The 16,291-nt window shown below is 45.8% G+C and overlaps 1 protein-coding gene across 1 annotated transcript; it reads left to right on the top strand.

The window, feature by feature from the left end:
* The first annotated feature begins 5,539 nt into the window (after positions 1-5,539).
* Positions 5,540-15,585, top strand: LOC144095270 (putative serine carboxypeptidase CPVL). Its single transcript, XM_077629049.1, has 6 exons — positions 5,540-5,613; positions 7,035-7,081; positions 10,300-10,502; positions 11,394-11,724; positions 12,676-13,193; positions 14,647-15,585. Exons 1-6 carry the CDS (start codon positions 5,540-5,542, stop codon positions 14,926-14,928), a joined length of 1,455 nt encoding a protein of 484 aa, XP_077485175.1. The 3' UTR covers positions 14,929-15,585.
* The last annotated feature ends 706 nt before the right edge of the window (positions 15,586-16,291 follow it).

Here is a 16,291-nt window from a genome sequence, read left to right as displayed (position 1 = left end):
CGGTGGGACTTGGGTTGCTTGGGTTGGGTTGCGACCCAGGTTGCTATTCACGAGCAGCCTCTCACGACTAAATGGGTGGCCGCCTAACACGGTGGGCAGGTAGCCCACCACCCGGTGGGCAGTTGAGCAGTCTGCCACAAAACTGGCTTCAGACAAACAGACAAATAGACAGACACACAGCGCCCAAATGCGAGGAATGGCCACTATAAGTGCTAGCGCACTGAAACGAAAAGTGCTGAGACTGCATTTACTTGATTTATCTGCGCACTGTGGCAATGCGCACGTGACAGAAAGATGCCAAAACGAGCGCAGCAAGTGTTAACACCAATGCCCACTCGTCCTTTCAAACACAAAACACAGCAGTTGGAAAAAGACGAGATTCCAACCATAATTATATCGACACCTACCACATGCCACATATAGCCACAAATCCGAACGGTTCGGCGACGGTTCGCTGTATACTGGACCTTTCCATCAGGCGAGGAGGATGCCGAAACGCCTCCTCTCTGAGCTGCCGCAAACCCGTTCCGCTTTCACTATGCTTACATCAGATTCATACAACAGCCCAGCGAGCAATATGGCGACACCCGAACAGTCCTTATTGGGCGGGTGCATGCAGCAGAGATAACGCCATGAAGTTATGGAAGCGGCACCACTGTCCACATCCCAGGCCTGTAATTCATATCGATAAAGAGCAAATAGTGCTTCTATTGTCTTCATGGCCGGCAGCCAGGCAAGGCGGTGGTTTCAGCACACGGCAGAGGTTGCAGACCTACATCAAAGCAGAACAGCAGCTCAACACATGCCATCTGTGGCCGCAAATCCTAAATTTTACCCACAGACCGCTTAAAAATGCAAAACCCTTCATGATATTGGGTGAACCGCTGCACATTTTCAGCAGTGTGCTCGTCAGAATCGCGTTCGTGGCTTCATCTCAACTTCATGCTGACCCCTGCTAAGTAACACGAGCCAACTAGTTTTGTTCTACATCGTTTAGAAGGTAAGAATTCACTTCATAGGTCGTGCCTTAAATGTTTTACTTCACAGGCCTGGACTAACTCGATGAGTCACACTAGCCCAAGGAGAAATACAGAACATTGGTTAATACTGGAAACAGGGGCAAAGAAACCAGGAAGTTGCAATAATGCTGCGCTCTCCACTATCCATGGGAGGACTCGAAAAAAAGATAAATCCTGAAATATTTTTGCTAGTTTTTTACTCAAACATGGAAGACTGGGAAAATCCGGGGCTGGTCTAACGGGCTTTACCAAACATAATTCGCGATTAACCCGGTCCGAATTGATAGTGCAGTGGACGGCTGAATCAAGAAAGAAAAAAACTGAAAGTGCGCTCCGTTTGGTACAATGGTTCAGTTGCAAAGTAATCAGCGGTTTAGCCCGATATCAGTCGATAAGAAATATTTGTACGAATGCTGTTTGAAGTACTGCCCAGCTCTATTCTTCCATTGTGCATTTTGGTTAGCGTTGCAACCAAGTTGAAGTGAGGCCGGTTTGCAATGTCGCACGATTCTGTTCCGCGTGAGCGCGCGGCCACACGTGATGAAATTTATTTAAAACTAAATTTAAGGCGCTCAGCTTAATTAGAGTGAAATGCTTCGAATTTGGTCGTTTGGCCCCATCTTGAGTAGAAGAAAGATACCTTGTGCGTGCCATGGCTCTCTTTGTCCACAGAAGCCCTTGCGCCATAAAAATCCATCATCATCAAAACTATAGATCTATGACCGCTTGCTATTCCCTCGCAACTGCTTGTCGATGCGCAGTTAGTCTGCTCCCCTAAAAAAGAAAAAGAAACGAAAGCTTGTAGCCCGGTGGCCTGGGAACATTACGGTACTTTAGTTTTTTTTTTAATTTTTGAGAAAGTTAAGGTCGAATTGCAAATTCGGTGCGGACAGAAAAAAAATGCCAATCGTACACATGTATTCGTGTAATGCACAGTAAACAAACTTTACGTAAGAGTTTTGTAGGCACACTGATCAAAAATTTTTTACTCCTTAATTTCTTGCAGCATCATTAGCTTATTTATTTCAGAGAAAAATAAAATCAGGTGTGCTGGCGCAGCAGCCCAGTGTTCTTATATTATTAATACTGACTTGTGATCGTCCATTTGCAGAGTTCAAGTTGTACGCATTTTCTTTAACTATTCGTGCAAACGTTTCAAACTGCCAAACTATCCAATAACTATTGAAATATCTTCAGATATACACTCTCCTGTTTACCCGAGATCGTCACTTTCGACGGTATGCATAAAGGATGAGCCCAACGCAGCCTCAAGAAATTTCATCGCGCCCTCCTTATGCACTTTGGTTCAGCCGCAGATTGTGAGCAAGCGAAGGTGCCCAGAGTCGACAGCATTTTTCTGCTTGAGTCATCTGCCTCTCATAATAAACCTCCAGGAGTTACGCGCATAGCGACTGCCTTGACAGCGGCACGAATGCGAGCCTTCGAACCTTGAAGATTTACAGCTGATATCGGTTGTAAACAAAAAAGCGGCCGCAGTGGTGCATAACATTAGTTCGTCACAGCGCCTCATCAAACTTGTTCTGACACTACGGTGCGATTCGCTTATCAGACATCCCTCTGAAAGTGCAGTGGTGGACTTGCTTGTCAGCTTACTTCTTATCAGCGTTATCAACTTTCCGCAGCATACTCCGGGTCTCCCACTTTAATTCAATGGGCTTCCGTAGTGAATCGTAACCAGAGACGAATTCCTCGAAATCATTGTCCTGTACAGACTGAGCAGATGGCCTTGTGTCCGGTGAGCCTATCTCGCGTCTTGCGGTGTTGCTCTCCATGCGAATACCTGGCCTCACACAGGCTGCGGTAGCAGGCATACGTATCCCCCAAAGCAATGGCATCCTTTGGGAAGACAGAGAACCAAGTAATATTGAATGTTTGTAAACAGGAACTTCTGGCTCCAGACGTACTACATAGCAATGCACTGTGGATGTTATCATGTTTCGAAAATTTTTACGTTTCCGGTATTTCTGAAAAAGAGCCTTGTTGCCACAAAACCTGGATCAGTTGTTTCTGAACTCTTTCTACAACTTGACGAAATACACTTGCTCCTAAAGTAAAAATTTGAAAATTTGCATAATTCACCTTAGTTAATTCTTTAATCTAGCGGAATATAAAAATGCCTTGAGGAGCGTCATATATGATGGTAAGCAATGTCGTTCGTGTCACGCAGCTGCGGTTTACCGCTTCTTTTTTAATCCCTGGCTCAGATTTGATTAAAAAAAACAACATACAACTGCTTGCAACAGCTAACATCTGCATGGAAGGATAACACCCGCAGTCTGCAGCTTGCTAATGTTGACGGTAACGGAGCACGTTGAAGGCTGCAGCGAGTGTAACTTGCGGGTGCACTGTGCAGTACGTGCGTACCTCATTTCCTCATCGGCCAGCGGCGAGGCGCAAAGGCCACGAAGTGACGCGCTCGGGAGAACGGAGGAGTGCACACTAAAGCTTCTCCTGTCTCTGGATGACGCCGCAACGCCGCAGGGGCGCTCCGGGAGACGGCCGCCTTTCGATGGAGGCGAAACGTAAATGGCGCCCGTGCGATATCAGCGCACGTTAACTGTTCTCAGAGGGTCGAAATTTTAATCCGGAGCTCTCCACTACGACACCTCTTTCCCTCTTCTTTCGCTGCCACCTTCCTCCCGTCCTTCGCGGCGCGGTTGACGTGTTAACTGAGGAGTGAGATAGGTACTGTGACGTTTCCTGCCCGCAAAACCACATTACAGTATACTCTGGCCGCTCATGTAGGGAGGAAGAGGGCAAACGATTGCCACCCTGAGCAGTGATCGGCGAGGCATCAAATACGCCGACTGCGCGGGAAGACAGATCCTCTTTCGCAACGGATCATCGAGGAACCCGCTTCAGCCTGCCCCTGGTCATAACCCTTAAACTGTTTCACATGCTGCGACTGGAACAAAAATAGCCGGTCTAGCCGGTGACGCCGCAGTGCGATTTTCGGTCAGTGTGTTGCATGCGACGCGTACCTAGCGAATTCGGTCGGAGGGATACCCAAGGTTGCCTGATGTTCGCATCGGCAACCCATGTCTAAACGCGGCAGAAACGCTTCAGGGAATGCGCTAATGATGTTATGACCAGCGTATGTTTAGATGCAAGGCAATATTTCGTGTGTTCTGATTAGAATAAACAGTTTTGCTTCCGCCGCGGCAACTTCTCCCACGTTACCCCCCGTCGCACGCCGTCTCGGCGCTCCCCATTGGTCAGTCGCAGAGCAAACACAACCGACGCTGCGACTGAATACCAACCGGACGGAACTCGATCGCAGGCCGTCTGCGGCTAGACTATCAAATAATACGCAGCATTTATTCGCAGAAGCCTTACACACTATTATGTCCCGGCTAAAAAATACAAGTTCCTGAAGCACCACTGCCTCCTCTAAAGCCCTGCAGGAGCATCGTATCCTCGATTTCAGTGCCAGCCTGAGGCGATGGCAGGAGCTCTGTTTCATCTGCCGCCGCTCCACTCTTAGCATCTAATCACAAAATCGTCCACCAAATTTACGGTTAGGATATTGACGAGGACAAATGTCCCCTCACCTTGTGCCTGCCTTGTCGCTTAACCTGCGTTCAGGACCGTCTTTCGTGTACTGCTCACCTTTGTTTCGTTATTTTTAATTCTAAAGTTCCTATTACCCAAGCAGCATAGGTAATTGGCACAATATTGGAAAGAGATGGTTTCACACTAGTCCTTTGTAGGGACAGCCTTTGCCAATACATTGCCAATATTGTGCCAATTACCTGTTTTGCTTGGGTATACTAAAAACACTTTAAATCCCACACCCTTAAATTTTTTATAACCAATTCTCTCGGTAATAAATGCGTGTTTTGCTGTCGAAAAATATGAACGTAGCCAGAACGAAGCACAGAATTTGTTTCTTCTGAGAAGAAAAGCTAATGGTGGGTGTCCTCTGAGTACCTCTAAAGGTATCCACCTCATAAGCGCCTTTAATTATAGAAAAAACTTGCTTACTAGTAAATTGACACCCCATTTAGAACTTGAGTGCAAAAGCAACGCACAAATAAAACAATATTTAAAGGAGCTTATATCTTGTTGCACTGCTATCAGCATCGGTGTTAATAGCCAGAGGATGGGAAAGTGCATAATGTTAACAGTAATGAACTACGTCTATCACTCTTTCTATCAGAGGCGGATCTCTATAGAGTGGGGTAGTACGACCATTAAACACTAAATGTACTGCTCTGCTATTATTTGACCGAGTGGCAATTAGGGCTATTTGGTATACGTCCGACACGCAAGAACCCGCGCAAAAATAAGAGCACAAGTGTTATTCTTTGCATGGGCATTGTGAAAGTGACGTTCCGCAGATCTATGATGGCTGGTGTACATGTTGGGGGCTGGCTTCGCGGGTACCATACAGTGTGTGGTGTGCTTAAGGTTCTCATTAGTGACATAAGGGATATATCTTCCTTCAAAACAAGTTCTCATTGCAGTCTAGCATATATCTTCTGAGGTTCATGGCCAGGATGCAAGTAATTCTCCTGCTTCTCGTGTTCAGCAGCAACTTTTCATCTAGCTTCGGCGTAAATCGTAACAAAAGGTTAGTGTCCACCACTTTGGCTCTATCAGCTCAACTCGTCAAAATGTGTCGGGGAGTGCAACACCTTTTAGCGGCCTCGCGCGCGCAACCCTTGTATAAATGTTCCGCGTAACTTGTACACGTTCTATCCTCACCCTGACCCAGCTTTCTCTTGTGGAGTGAATTTAAATTAGTACTTTTCGAATTTCATATCGAATTAATACCAAGCGTACAGCTAAACTCTCCAAGTAACTAAACGCAAAACACTCCTCAAGGTTGTTTACTTCGCGAGCAGTATTCCATGCAGTTGATTTTAGCTCTCATGAAAATAAATAATTGCATTTCAATTCCTATTTTCTGATATTTTACATAGCCTTTTGGCAACTACCAGCGGCTAATTAACGACCATGGCGTCCTGCTGCTGAGTGCGAAGTGGCGAGTTTTACTCCGGGCCTTGGTCAAAGAGGTTAAGCACAAACAAAATGCTGTCTACTGAGATTCTAAAGGTAGTTTCTGGTAGGCTCTAGTGGTGGCGACGTCTATTGATATCCATCGATGTGGCACTTCTCAACTCCAACCGTGGCCATAGCGTGTGAAGATTTAGTGATTCTTTAAAATGTCCTTGCTTTGAATTTTTTTTTTTTTTGCCAGCGTGACCATGGCGTGGGAAAATTCAATGAGTGTTAAAAGTGTCCTTGTAATGGAAACCTTTTTTTTAACGCTTCGCAGCCTTTTCGTAATGCAACTCTTTTCTAATATGGAGTGTTGCTTTTAACTTATTCGCTTTGACGCGGCGCATTCAGCAGCTTCAGCAACTCGCCATCTGCTATGCTTTTATGCGCCTTCTATTGTATATCACCTCTCCCCAAGTGCAGTACATCTGCTTGCCCAGTGTTTACGTCATGTGTAACGTAGTGAGTGCGCAGGCAGCAGCGTCCTTTCTTGGTGTTTTACTATTCCCTTCATCCTCTTCCTGTTCCCATTGCACGTTGCTAGCCACGCAAAGGAAGCAAAATGCTAAGCCTATCCTCATCCGGCTCATCCACAAATTACTGAAATTCAGCCACTGCTGTCAATAACTCTTACATTACTGCCAAGAAACAAGTTCGTTGATGCCGCTCCGGGCTTGCCACGTAGACAACTAAAGGCGCATATAAAAGGTTCGTGACATTCCCATAGTCAGGAGCAGGACGAAAAGCGATGAGCAATGGGCTCGGAAAGAGGTTTTTCTTTTTCGCTATAACGGCTGCATTCTCCCAACGGGTCGGTGGTCTTGATGACGTGCTACGCCAAGTCAACTCCAGTTCACGACACCTTTCTCTACTCACAGTTGTCACATTTTGTTTGTCTGTTTGTTTATGCGGGTTGGCGCCCTATTCAAAAGATTGGTAGTCGTTCAACTGATATTAAGCTCTGAAACCCTTCTTTTCACGATTTTTTAGGCATCAGGACGTACCGATGAACGACACCAAAAATGTTGCAGACGCAGGTAAAAACATCGTCTGCACCTTGCATTGGCGGCCTTTGTTGCGTCTTCGCTCTGCAATCAACTGCGTCTTTGCTCTGCAAGCCTGTTCGAAACACTTCCGAACCTGTGATGTCCACATGTCGATAGTGACTATGACCTGGTGCGTCGTACAGATCTGAGCATTACCTTTTTAGTTCATCAGACCTGACATTATGGCGGCCTGACTACAGACGCAGCATAATTTTTAACAGGGATAGTTCATGGGCCAACAAAATCTGCTGCGAGTGTACGACACACGGATGGCTCAATAGAGAAAGATTTAATATGTTGTTGGGAGAGGCTGTGATCTCGTCGTGCACAAACCCGGCAGGCCGAGAGACAAGCAGGTGAGCTTGGGACACGTAGCCTCCCACTCTAACCCAGGTACATCTCGGAATTGGGAGCTGCAGGGTTTTGACAAAATATCATTTAAGCGAATTGGATAGTTGACGCAAGAAAGCACGCAGTTTAGGATAGGAATGGTGCTGAATTATTCTGAAACGAAGAAATCACTGCTAGCTACATGTTTCACACGCCCAGAAAAAGCCCTGTATTCGCAATGTACACTGAAAGTGTACAAGGCGCCTTAAACGACAAAAATGACACGAATAAGGAGTAGCACACGAGAATTCAGCACAAATAAAATGATACGCATGGGCGCCGCCTTCCGGTTTTTAATTTGGAGCGTTGGTCGGGATCATATGTAGGTAAAGAGTGCGAGCATGCGCCCGGTTTCTGAAAATAGGAAGCGACTCAGAAAAGGCGTACTATTTACAGAGGTGATATACTGATCCAGTTTCCACCAGATCTACTTACACACATTGTCGCTCATCTCTATCACTCCTTGGTTGGCTATTGCACAGGAACTTGATGTTCTTTTTTTCTTTTTGGTAAGGATAAGAAGCACAGCGCCTGCACACCCAGAGCTCAGCTGGATTTTATAGATTACAGGGAAGCACAATCATCGGAGCAAGTGACGTGATTCTTGAATGCGCTTGCGCCATGTGGCCTGAAGCTAGAAAAGTACAGTTCAATTTTCTCTTCAGTTTGCTTTTTTTTTTGTCCGTGGCAGCGATCTTTGAATCGCTTGTGAAAACAGCGGAGCGTAGGAGTTGAGAATGTCCGCCTGCGTGGCACGCACCCTGAAACGCGGCTAATCTCATTCAGCTGCGTCCGCGGTTGGTTTTTGTCGACGATCTAGGTAGCAGTAAATCTGAGGATGCTCCCTCATCGTTTGGGTTTAGATCACAGGGTGAAGAATACCTAAGGAATTAGCCATAAACGTTGGTTGCAATGCCAAACCCGCCTTTCTCGGCTCAGCAGCCGTTTTGTAAATGGTATTGACGTTGTTTGTGTTGTCTCATTTGTAGGAGGCCGCCGTGGTGGTTCAGTGGTTATGGCACTCGGCTGCCGACCCGAAAGGCGCGAGTTCGATCCCGGCCGCGGAGCTCGAATTTCGATCGAGGCGGAATGCTAGAGGCCCGTGTACTGTGCGACGTCAGTGCACATTAAAGAACCCAGGTGGTCAAAATTTCCGGAGCCCTTCACTACGGCGTCTCTCATAGCCTGAGTCGCTTTGGGACGTTAAACCCCAATAAGCCATAATTTTTAGGGTTTCCAAATTATTTGGTTAGGATTTGATACCGCCTGCGCTTCGCAGGATTCCGACCTACAGTTTCAACCTACTACCTAACTTTCGGCCGGCCCCTGCTACACTTGCCGACACTCTCAAAAATAGAAACGTTATTTTTGTCTGAGGGCTGCTCATCAAGTGAACGGGTACTCTTGTAAAAAGTAGCCTAATATCTAAACAATGGATGCAGACCTCTCAGAGCAGTCTATTTGTCTTGACTTGACTACAGTGGGGTGTAAGGACGTTGATTATATCTGTAACTGTATATCTGTAACTATGTTGTCAATGCTACTTGTATTATCCGAGCAGAAAAAATAAATATAATCGTCCTCTTGTTTAAAATTTTAATTTCATTCTTATCATCAAGCCTTGCTGGACACGGTTGTGAGAACAATAAGGGGCAATATTACATAAAACTAGTCACGACACAACCCATGCGCACGCCTGCTTCATGTACAAAATACCCCTGCTGTCAAAGGAAACAGCAGCCGAATCCAAGTCACCAGTAGTGACGCTGGCATAACTCTTAAATATATTTTGAGGAAAGCTTCATTCAATTTTTGTTCTTGGTAAAAATCGATATAACGCTCTTCCTGACTACGTTGTTGTTGGTCCAGCAGCTGCTATTCGGTAGAGAATTAGATTTTAGACATTTCCTTGCCACTCGATTCAAACTTATGACGTCTACACCGCAGAAAAATCCGTGGTCGCTGTTCTGAAATATATGGGGATGCAGCCTAACCTCCGAGATCCGCGAAAATAACACTGCGTCTACTCATGCAGTTTACTTGCGAATTCGACCGGGGGTGGAGACAACTGTATTTAATTTTTTGCCCTTTTCTTATAAAGGTTTCGTTTTTAGTTAAAATAGCATCTTTTATTAGAATGCGACAATCTATAGATACATCCAAACATCAATTTGTCGTCAGTATATCTTTAAACCAGACTTTTAATATCCTTTTCTCTAAACATTTCCTATAGAGCCATCTAGAAGACAAAGAGCTACGTTCATGAACAGTACCTGCAAATAGCATACTTTGTCCTAGGCTGTTAGTATGATATGTGCATGTTTATAGTCGTTACTCATAGAGGTTCTTGTCAAATATTTCATATAAAAAGCTGAAAACTCGGGCTCATGAATTGCCCCACATTAAAAGACGGCCAGCTTTTATAAGGCAATAAATACAATCAGAGTTGGAGCATTGAAGGACTCTGATACAATCAAAATCAACGGGGTCTCAAAACCAAACTGTATACTACACGAAGAAATGAAATGAAATGAACGGCTGCGCAAATCAGGACACGGAAAAGAAAGAGACACCACATACTACACCCACGCATGCCGCATTTTCATGAGAGCCCGACGAATGGCGGACGTTGTAACCAGTATGAGAACGTGAATGAAAACTTTCATTCACGTACGTCCTTCACTCTCATTTATTCGTTTCGTTTACCTATCCGGTTTTTCTGTCCTTAAACTTTATTTTCCACCTCTGATTTCATTTCCTTCCTAAGAACGTGACAAGCCTGAGCACTGGCGCAAAACAACTTTCTTTTCCCGGCTCAGGCGACAAGTCGAAGGCAGTAGACGACGAGGGAGAGCCTCTGTTCTTGACACCACTTATCGAAGCCGGCAGGTATGACGAGGCCTTGCAGAAAAGCAGGGTCGGCAGCCTCGGCGATCTCCCTGACGTGCTCAGCTACTCGGGATTCATCACCGTCGACAAGAAAAAGGGCAGCAACCTATTCTTCTGGTTTGTCCCCGCCATGGTAACTGTCACCACTGTAATTTACTGTTCTCTGCTTCCTCATGTCACAGCCTTACATAGCTTTGTGGTGCTACGCTCGCCATAAAAAAAAAAAAGATATTTTCCCATTGAACCTGACCTCTATTTTACATGTGAAAAACATTATCACAAAGAGCGTCCCCAAGTATCACAAACAGCTTTACCATAAATTGCTACCTTTTAAATGCTTCTGTGATGTCATTTTAAACAAGAACCGCTTGGCAGGTTCTCTGTTCAGAAAAGAACAGGAAGCTTTAAGCCATCTTAATTTGCACTTTAAAAACCGCAGTCGCATGATATACCACGTTTTCACATAGAATGATCATTTCACTTTCTTTGAGTAAATGGCGGGTCTGATTTTCGTGCTCGCCGACACACACACGCGCGCATGCACGCACGCGCGCACGGACGCACGCATGTATGACACCTGTCGCTTCATCACACTCCCTGTGACAGCTCGGAGTACCAAGCGCTTCCGCCCAGCCCACGGGGTATAAACGGCATGACCACATGTGCATATATTCTAAATAGCAGCTCCCACCGCAGCTCGCCTGACCTTTATGAACACCCACCTAGATAACATTCTTCTTGACCAGCAGTGGAACGGGAGTGTTCAAAGACGACACAACAGTGCAGCGACTCTTTGTCCCAAGGGGAGTCTCCCATATACAGTTATCGTAGAAGAGTAGCGCCGATGCAGCTAAAAGCACTGCTGCCGAAAATCAGCGCTGAACCACGACCTCAAAGGTTCTCTGCGGTTTGTCTTTGTACTTTGCTTTGTCGATCGCTGCAGTCTTTGGACCTTTTGCTACTTACTGGACTTCCAACGAGCATGATGCACAAATTTCATGCTGGCTTTCTTTTTTTCTCACAGGAAAACCCCGACCGGGCGCCGGTAATGCTCTGGCTCCAGGGAGGACCGGGCACATCTTCTCTCATGGGCCTGTTCGTGGAGCACGGTCCTTACTACGTGGACGAGAACTACGCGGCGCAGCTGCGCGAGATCACCTGGACGCGCAGCATATCGGTTCTCTACGTGGACAACCCCGTGGGCACTGGCTTCAGCTTCACGCAGAGTGACGACGGCTACGCCCGCAACATGTCCGACGTGAGCAGAGACATGCTGGAGTTTCTGCAGCAGTTCTTCACCCTCTTCGACAGTTACTCCTCGAACGATTTCTACTTGGCCGGAGAATCATACGCTGGTGAGAGCTAATTCCAAAGAAGCGATTGTGTGCAGTTTTAATGAGAGGCATAGCGTCTCCCACCGGCAAAGACGATTCCAAGACGTTGGCTTTCCGGCCTCCAAAAAGTGGCAGCGATACAAAACGAAAGAAAATGCTCGGTGCGTTAACTTCTGGGAAAGCGCTCAAACTTCCTTTCAGCACTGTTATTAGGACGCCTTAGTAATGTGTGACTGCGTCATCACACTGTGCTCCTGAGTAAGCCAGGAGAAGAACGCCCATCGAATGGCTGAAGGTCTAAACAAGAAAACTGTCGAACAGTATGCTTACAAATTATTGCGAAGAAAACTAAAGTAGTCCTCAACAGGCGGGGAAGAGAGCAACAGTCCATCTGTAGTGAGGTGCTGCAAGTAGTAAAGGGGCGGATATATTTGCGTAAAGTCGTAACTGTAGGTCCGCACGGTGAGAAAGAAATTATAGAGAGAGGGTTGGGAACTAATTTGGCGAGAACACAGGTTACGAACTACAATCTAGTGATATCTCTCAAAAGAAAGTATACAGCACTTTGACCCTACTTGTAATTACCTACGGGGTTGAAACTTGGAGACTAACGAGAAAAGCTTCAAAATCACTTGAATACAGCTTGAAGAAGCACGAAGAAGCAGAAGAGGGAGCCGCGTATTTGGCAACAAATCAGCGCTAATCACATCTTAGCGGAAATATAAAGAGCAGGAAACATATTTCGCAGGAGTATAAAAGACAGAAAAACAAGTAGAGATTATGGTATCTTACTGTAGTAGGATGGACTCCGAAGAGGAATAAACATAGCTGGATACGGCAGGTAATCAGGTTGCGAGGTGGGATAAGGAATTTCGTGCCAGTAGGATGACTGCAGCTGGAACAGGACAGGGTTGATCGGATGTCAGTGTGAGAGGCCTTCTTATAGCATGATGGTGATGATGATCTCTGCAGGCAAATTTGTTCCTGTAATTGGTGCCGCCCTGCACGAGTCCAGAGGCAAACTGCGCCTGCCTATCCGCATCAAAGGTCTCGCTATTGGCAATGGCATAACCGACCCGATAACCATGCTTCGTTATGGGGACTACCTGTACAAGATCGGCCTCATGGATCAACGCCAAGCGACACACATGCAGAAAGGCTGCGATATGGCAGCGCACATGATCCGTAAGAAGCGCTACCTGGTGTCCAGCTTGATCATGACCACGCTCATCTATGGCACCTTGGCAGGAGGTACCTCGTATTTCGGAAAGGTCACGGGCTATGACTACGCCTACAACTACTTGCTCACCAAAGCGCCCGAGTCGCACAAGCGTTACGAGACATTCGTCCAGACCCCTGCTGTACGACAAGCCATCCACGTGGGAGGAGCCAAATTTCACGTGGACAAAGCGCCCGTTGCCATCCCTCTTCTTACCAGCTTTATGAAGTCGGTTAAAGACAAGTTCGCATTGCTTTTGGACAACTACAAGGTGACTCTTCACACATCATTTTAGAAGTGCTGACTTTTCCTGATGCTGCGTGTGTAGTTCTTCAGAGACCGCCCTGTCCCAACCAATTTCTTAATCTAGTCTTCCCATCTGACCCTTTGTTACCCCCGACTAAGCTTTCCTTCACTTCGAATTCACTGTTACAGTAAGAGACCACCAAATTTCTCCGCCTTACACGTGCTGTTTTAACCAAAAGTAACCAGGCAATGGTGCTTTTTTCTTAGCCATGTTGAGGCACACTCGTGACAACTCTTAAGCTTTAAATCTGGGTAAAGCAAGGAGAACGCTCTCACCTTCCGAGACCGTTTGGTTTTAGGGGTGCCGTAAGTGCCCCATTGTACTGCTAGGAAACAAGCCCCACTTCCTGGTGGCTTTTGTCAAAGACGGCACGACCAAAGTCAATTTTCTCCTCTTGACTTAAGCCAGGATATCATTAACTCAAATTTGTTCTCTAATGCAATCTGCTCTCTTTTCTGTCTGTCAACATTTCCTTGAAGTTTTCCTTTCCTTGGCGCATATCGCAATCCTGATATTAATTGCAAGCGTTTTCATTAGCTTCCATATATCGGTCCCACAGGGAAGTAGAAACGTACATGCACAATATAACTTTCGAACTCTTTCATTTCAGAAATTTTGGCAAGCTGGTTTTTATAACCTCAGGGGGCTTGCGGCATACACTACGAGCTATTCTTATTCTGCTGTTCATTTCTTTATCGCGTAACTGATCTGATGTCCCTACTCTGCCTTGGCCTCTATCTTGTCTAAAACTCGTTGCACATTTACTAACTCGCTACATACTCTTTGTCGATTTAGGGAACACTGAACAAACTGACAAACAAAACCTCCTTTCACTCCTACCCCCCTTCCCTTTGGTAACTATTCTCTTCTAGTGAACTTTTGATGCCCATCCTCAAGACATTGAACCGCAATTCTCCATTTCTCTTAACACTTTTAAACATCAGCTTTAATGTATATTCATATTGTTTTAATAATTGTTTTACTTAACAATTTTCTGCACCCTTCTTTTTCCACCTTTTCATCCTAAAATCCCTCCCCAATACAGAGTTAGTTGTCAGCGCTGTTTCAAAGCGGCTTAAATTCTTCCGTTATATTAAAGTACTTCTCGCTCTCTCACACAACCTATGGCAAAACTGTACTCCAGTTCCAGAATGCTGAAAAGTAATTTAGTTTTCTAAGCACTAATTTTCAATCCCACCGCTGCATGTTACATGTTTAGGTCCTCAATTACGCGCTGCAGTTTCATTTCTAAGTTACTTTTGCACGTTAATATCATCAGCAAATCAAATATATATTGTTCCCCTTTGACTGTCAGCACAAGCTGTTCCCGATAGGAAGAGCTAGGCTACTTGAATATCAAGAGACGAATGTGATTCTCATCCGAGCCGCACTGTCTCCTCTTTTTTTTTTCTCGAAGGGACTTGTCTACAGCGGCCAACTGGACATCGTCGTCCCGTACACTGCAACCGAGGCGTTAATGTCTTCTCTGGATTGGACGGGGGCCAAGGAGTACGCCAGAGCTAGACGTCACGTTTGGCGGTCGTCCGACGGTGACCAGTTGTTTGGCTACGTCACACAGACCACCAACTTCTCAATGGTTCTCATCCGGAACGGTGGTCACATCCTCCCCTACGACCAGCCAGAGGCGGCCTACGAAATGATTACCAATTTTGTCAGCAACGGCTCGTTGGTGGCTTAAAAAGCGTGATCTTTGCAATGGCATGACTGGTTCGCACAACGCACGCAAAAGAAAAATGGCTTCCTCGTTAAATAACGAATGCCAGTGTGAAAGGTTTTTGTGAGTTTTGTGTCCCCGGTACAAGACTGAACAGTAATTGACCGCAACGACTATAATATTACGGGTGGATTCCTTGTGGCTGTAGAAGGTTCTGTGGTGTAAGGTTAGTTTATCGCTTGTAGTTGCGATATGTGAAACAAACCTGATGTCGCGCGATTGCGAAAAGCATGCACATCTGCCTCCAACCAAGTGTCCTCCTTGTTCAATGCCTGCAGCCAGGCCTTAAATGGGAGGGTAAAAGTAATCTGATTGAGAGATTCAGAGTTTTCACCTGAGTTGCATGGTGTTTTCCTCCGTAACGTAATGCTCCTCTTTTGTTATTCAGCCATTAGGTAAAAGGTAGTCACACACGCTGCTTTACAAGAACGCACGATTTGTAAGAATTCACATGCGTAGAGGTCTGTGCTTTTTTTGAGGTTGCGTTGTAAATGCATTGCTTTCTCTATTATTTGATATGTAGCCTTGTCAAATTATGTGCCGTGTACTCTACATAGTGGGACCAGACAGCGTTGTTTTAGAGCCGAGTGTACATGGCGGTTGTAAATATTTGCAATAAAATTTAAGTCACTCTCCTCGGTTGGCATGTTTCCAAACTTGCAGAGGCGCCAGCTGTTGTTTATATATTTGCGCAAGGGAAGAAACGCACTCCTTCGGTACTGTCCAGGCTGTGGGCGCGGGATAGCATCATTTCACTGAAGGTTGCTGTTCGAGTGGAGAATAAAATCGGCGAATAGAAGATCATAACGGCGCAGTCTAGATGCGGCACGTCCATTTCTGTCATAAAGATTCTCGGAGAAACGTTGAGACATGAGAACGCGAAGCACCCTCGTTTGCCACCTCAAGTTTGTCCGGCCGCCGACATTGACGGATCAAGCACGACCAAATTCAGGGAGCCCAACCCACACCGAAAGGCACTCGAAGTGATTGGCGGAAGTCACGTGACTCCAAGGAACCTGAAGCTAACCTGGTACTGCGCCAGCTTACCCCGCTGAAGTGATGACCTATTGCTGTTAGATCGTTTTCATTGCCTTTTATCGGTTTTACAGGAGTATCTATTGGACAGTCCGTTTCTGTTTTTGCGTATTAGTTAAAAGCTGATTATCAATGACTAATGAAACTTTATATAAATGACTGATGTATTCGGTGCGGCCATAGATGGAGAATGAGAAGAATGAACAGGAAAGAAGGCCAGCTTCATGAGGAGAAAAATGTCAGAAGGCTAGCTATATTGTTGACAACGATGGTTTTACGGTGCCCCACCTAA

The sequence above is a fragment of the Amblyomma americanum genome, chromosome 6, assembly GCF_052857255.1.
Source record: "Amblyomma americanum isolate KBUSLIRL-KWMA chromosome 6, ASM5285725v1, whole genome shotgun sequence".
Taxonomy (NCBI): domain Eukaryota; kingdom Metazoa; phylum Arthropoda; class Arachnida; order Ixodida; family Ixodidae; genus Amblyomma; species Amblyomma americanum.
This window is presented reverse-complemented; position numbering and strand designations above follow the sequence as displayed.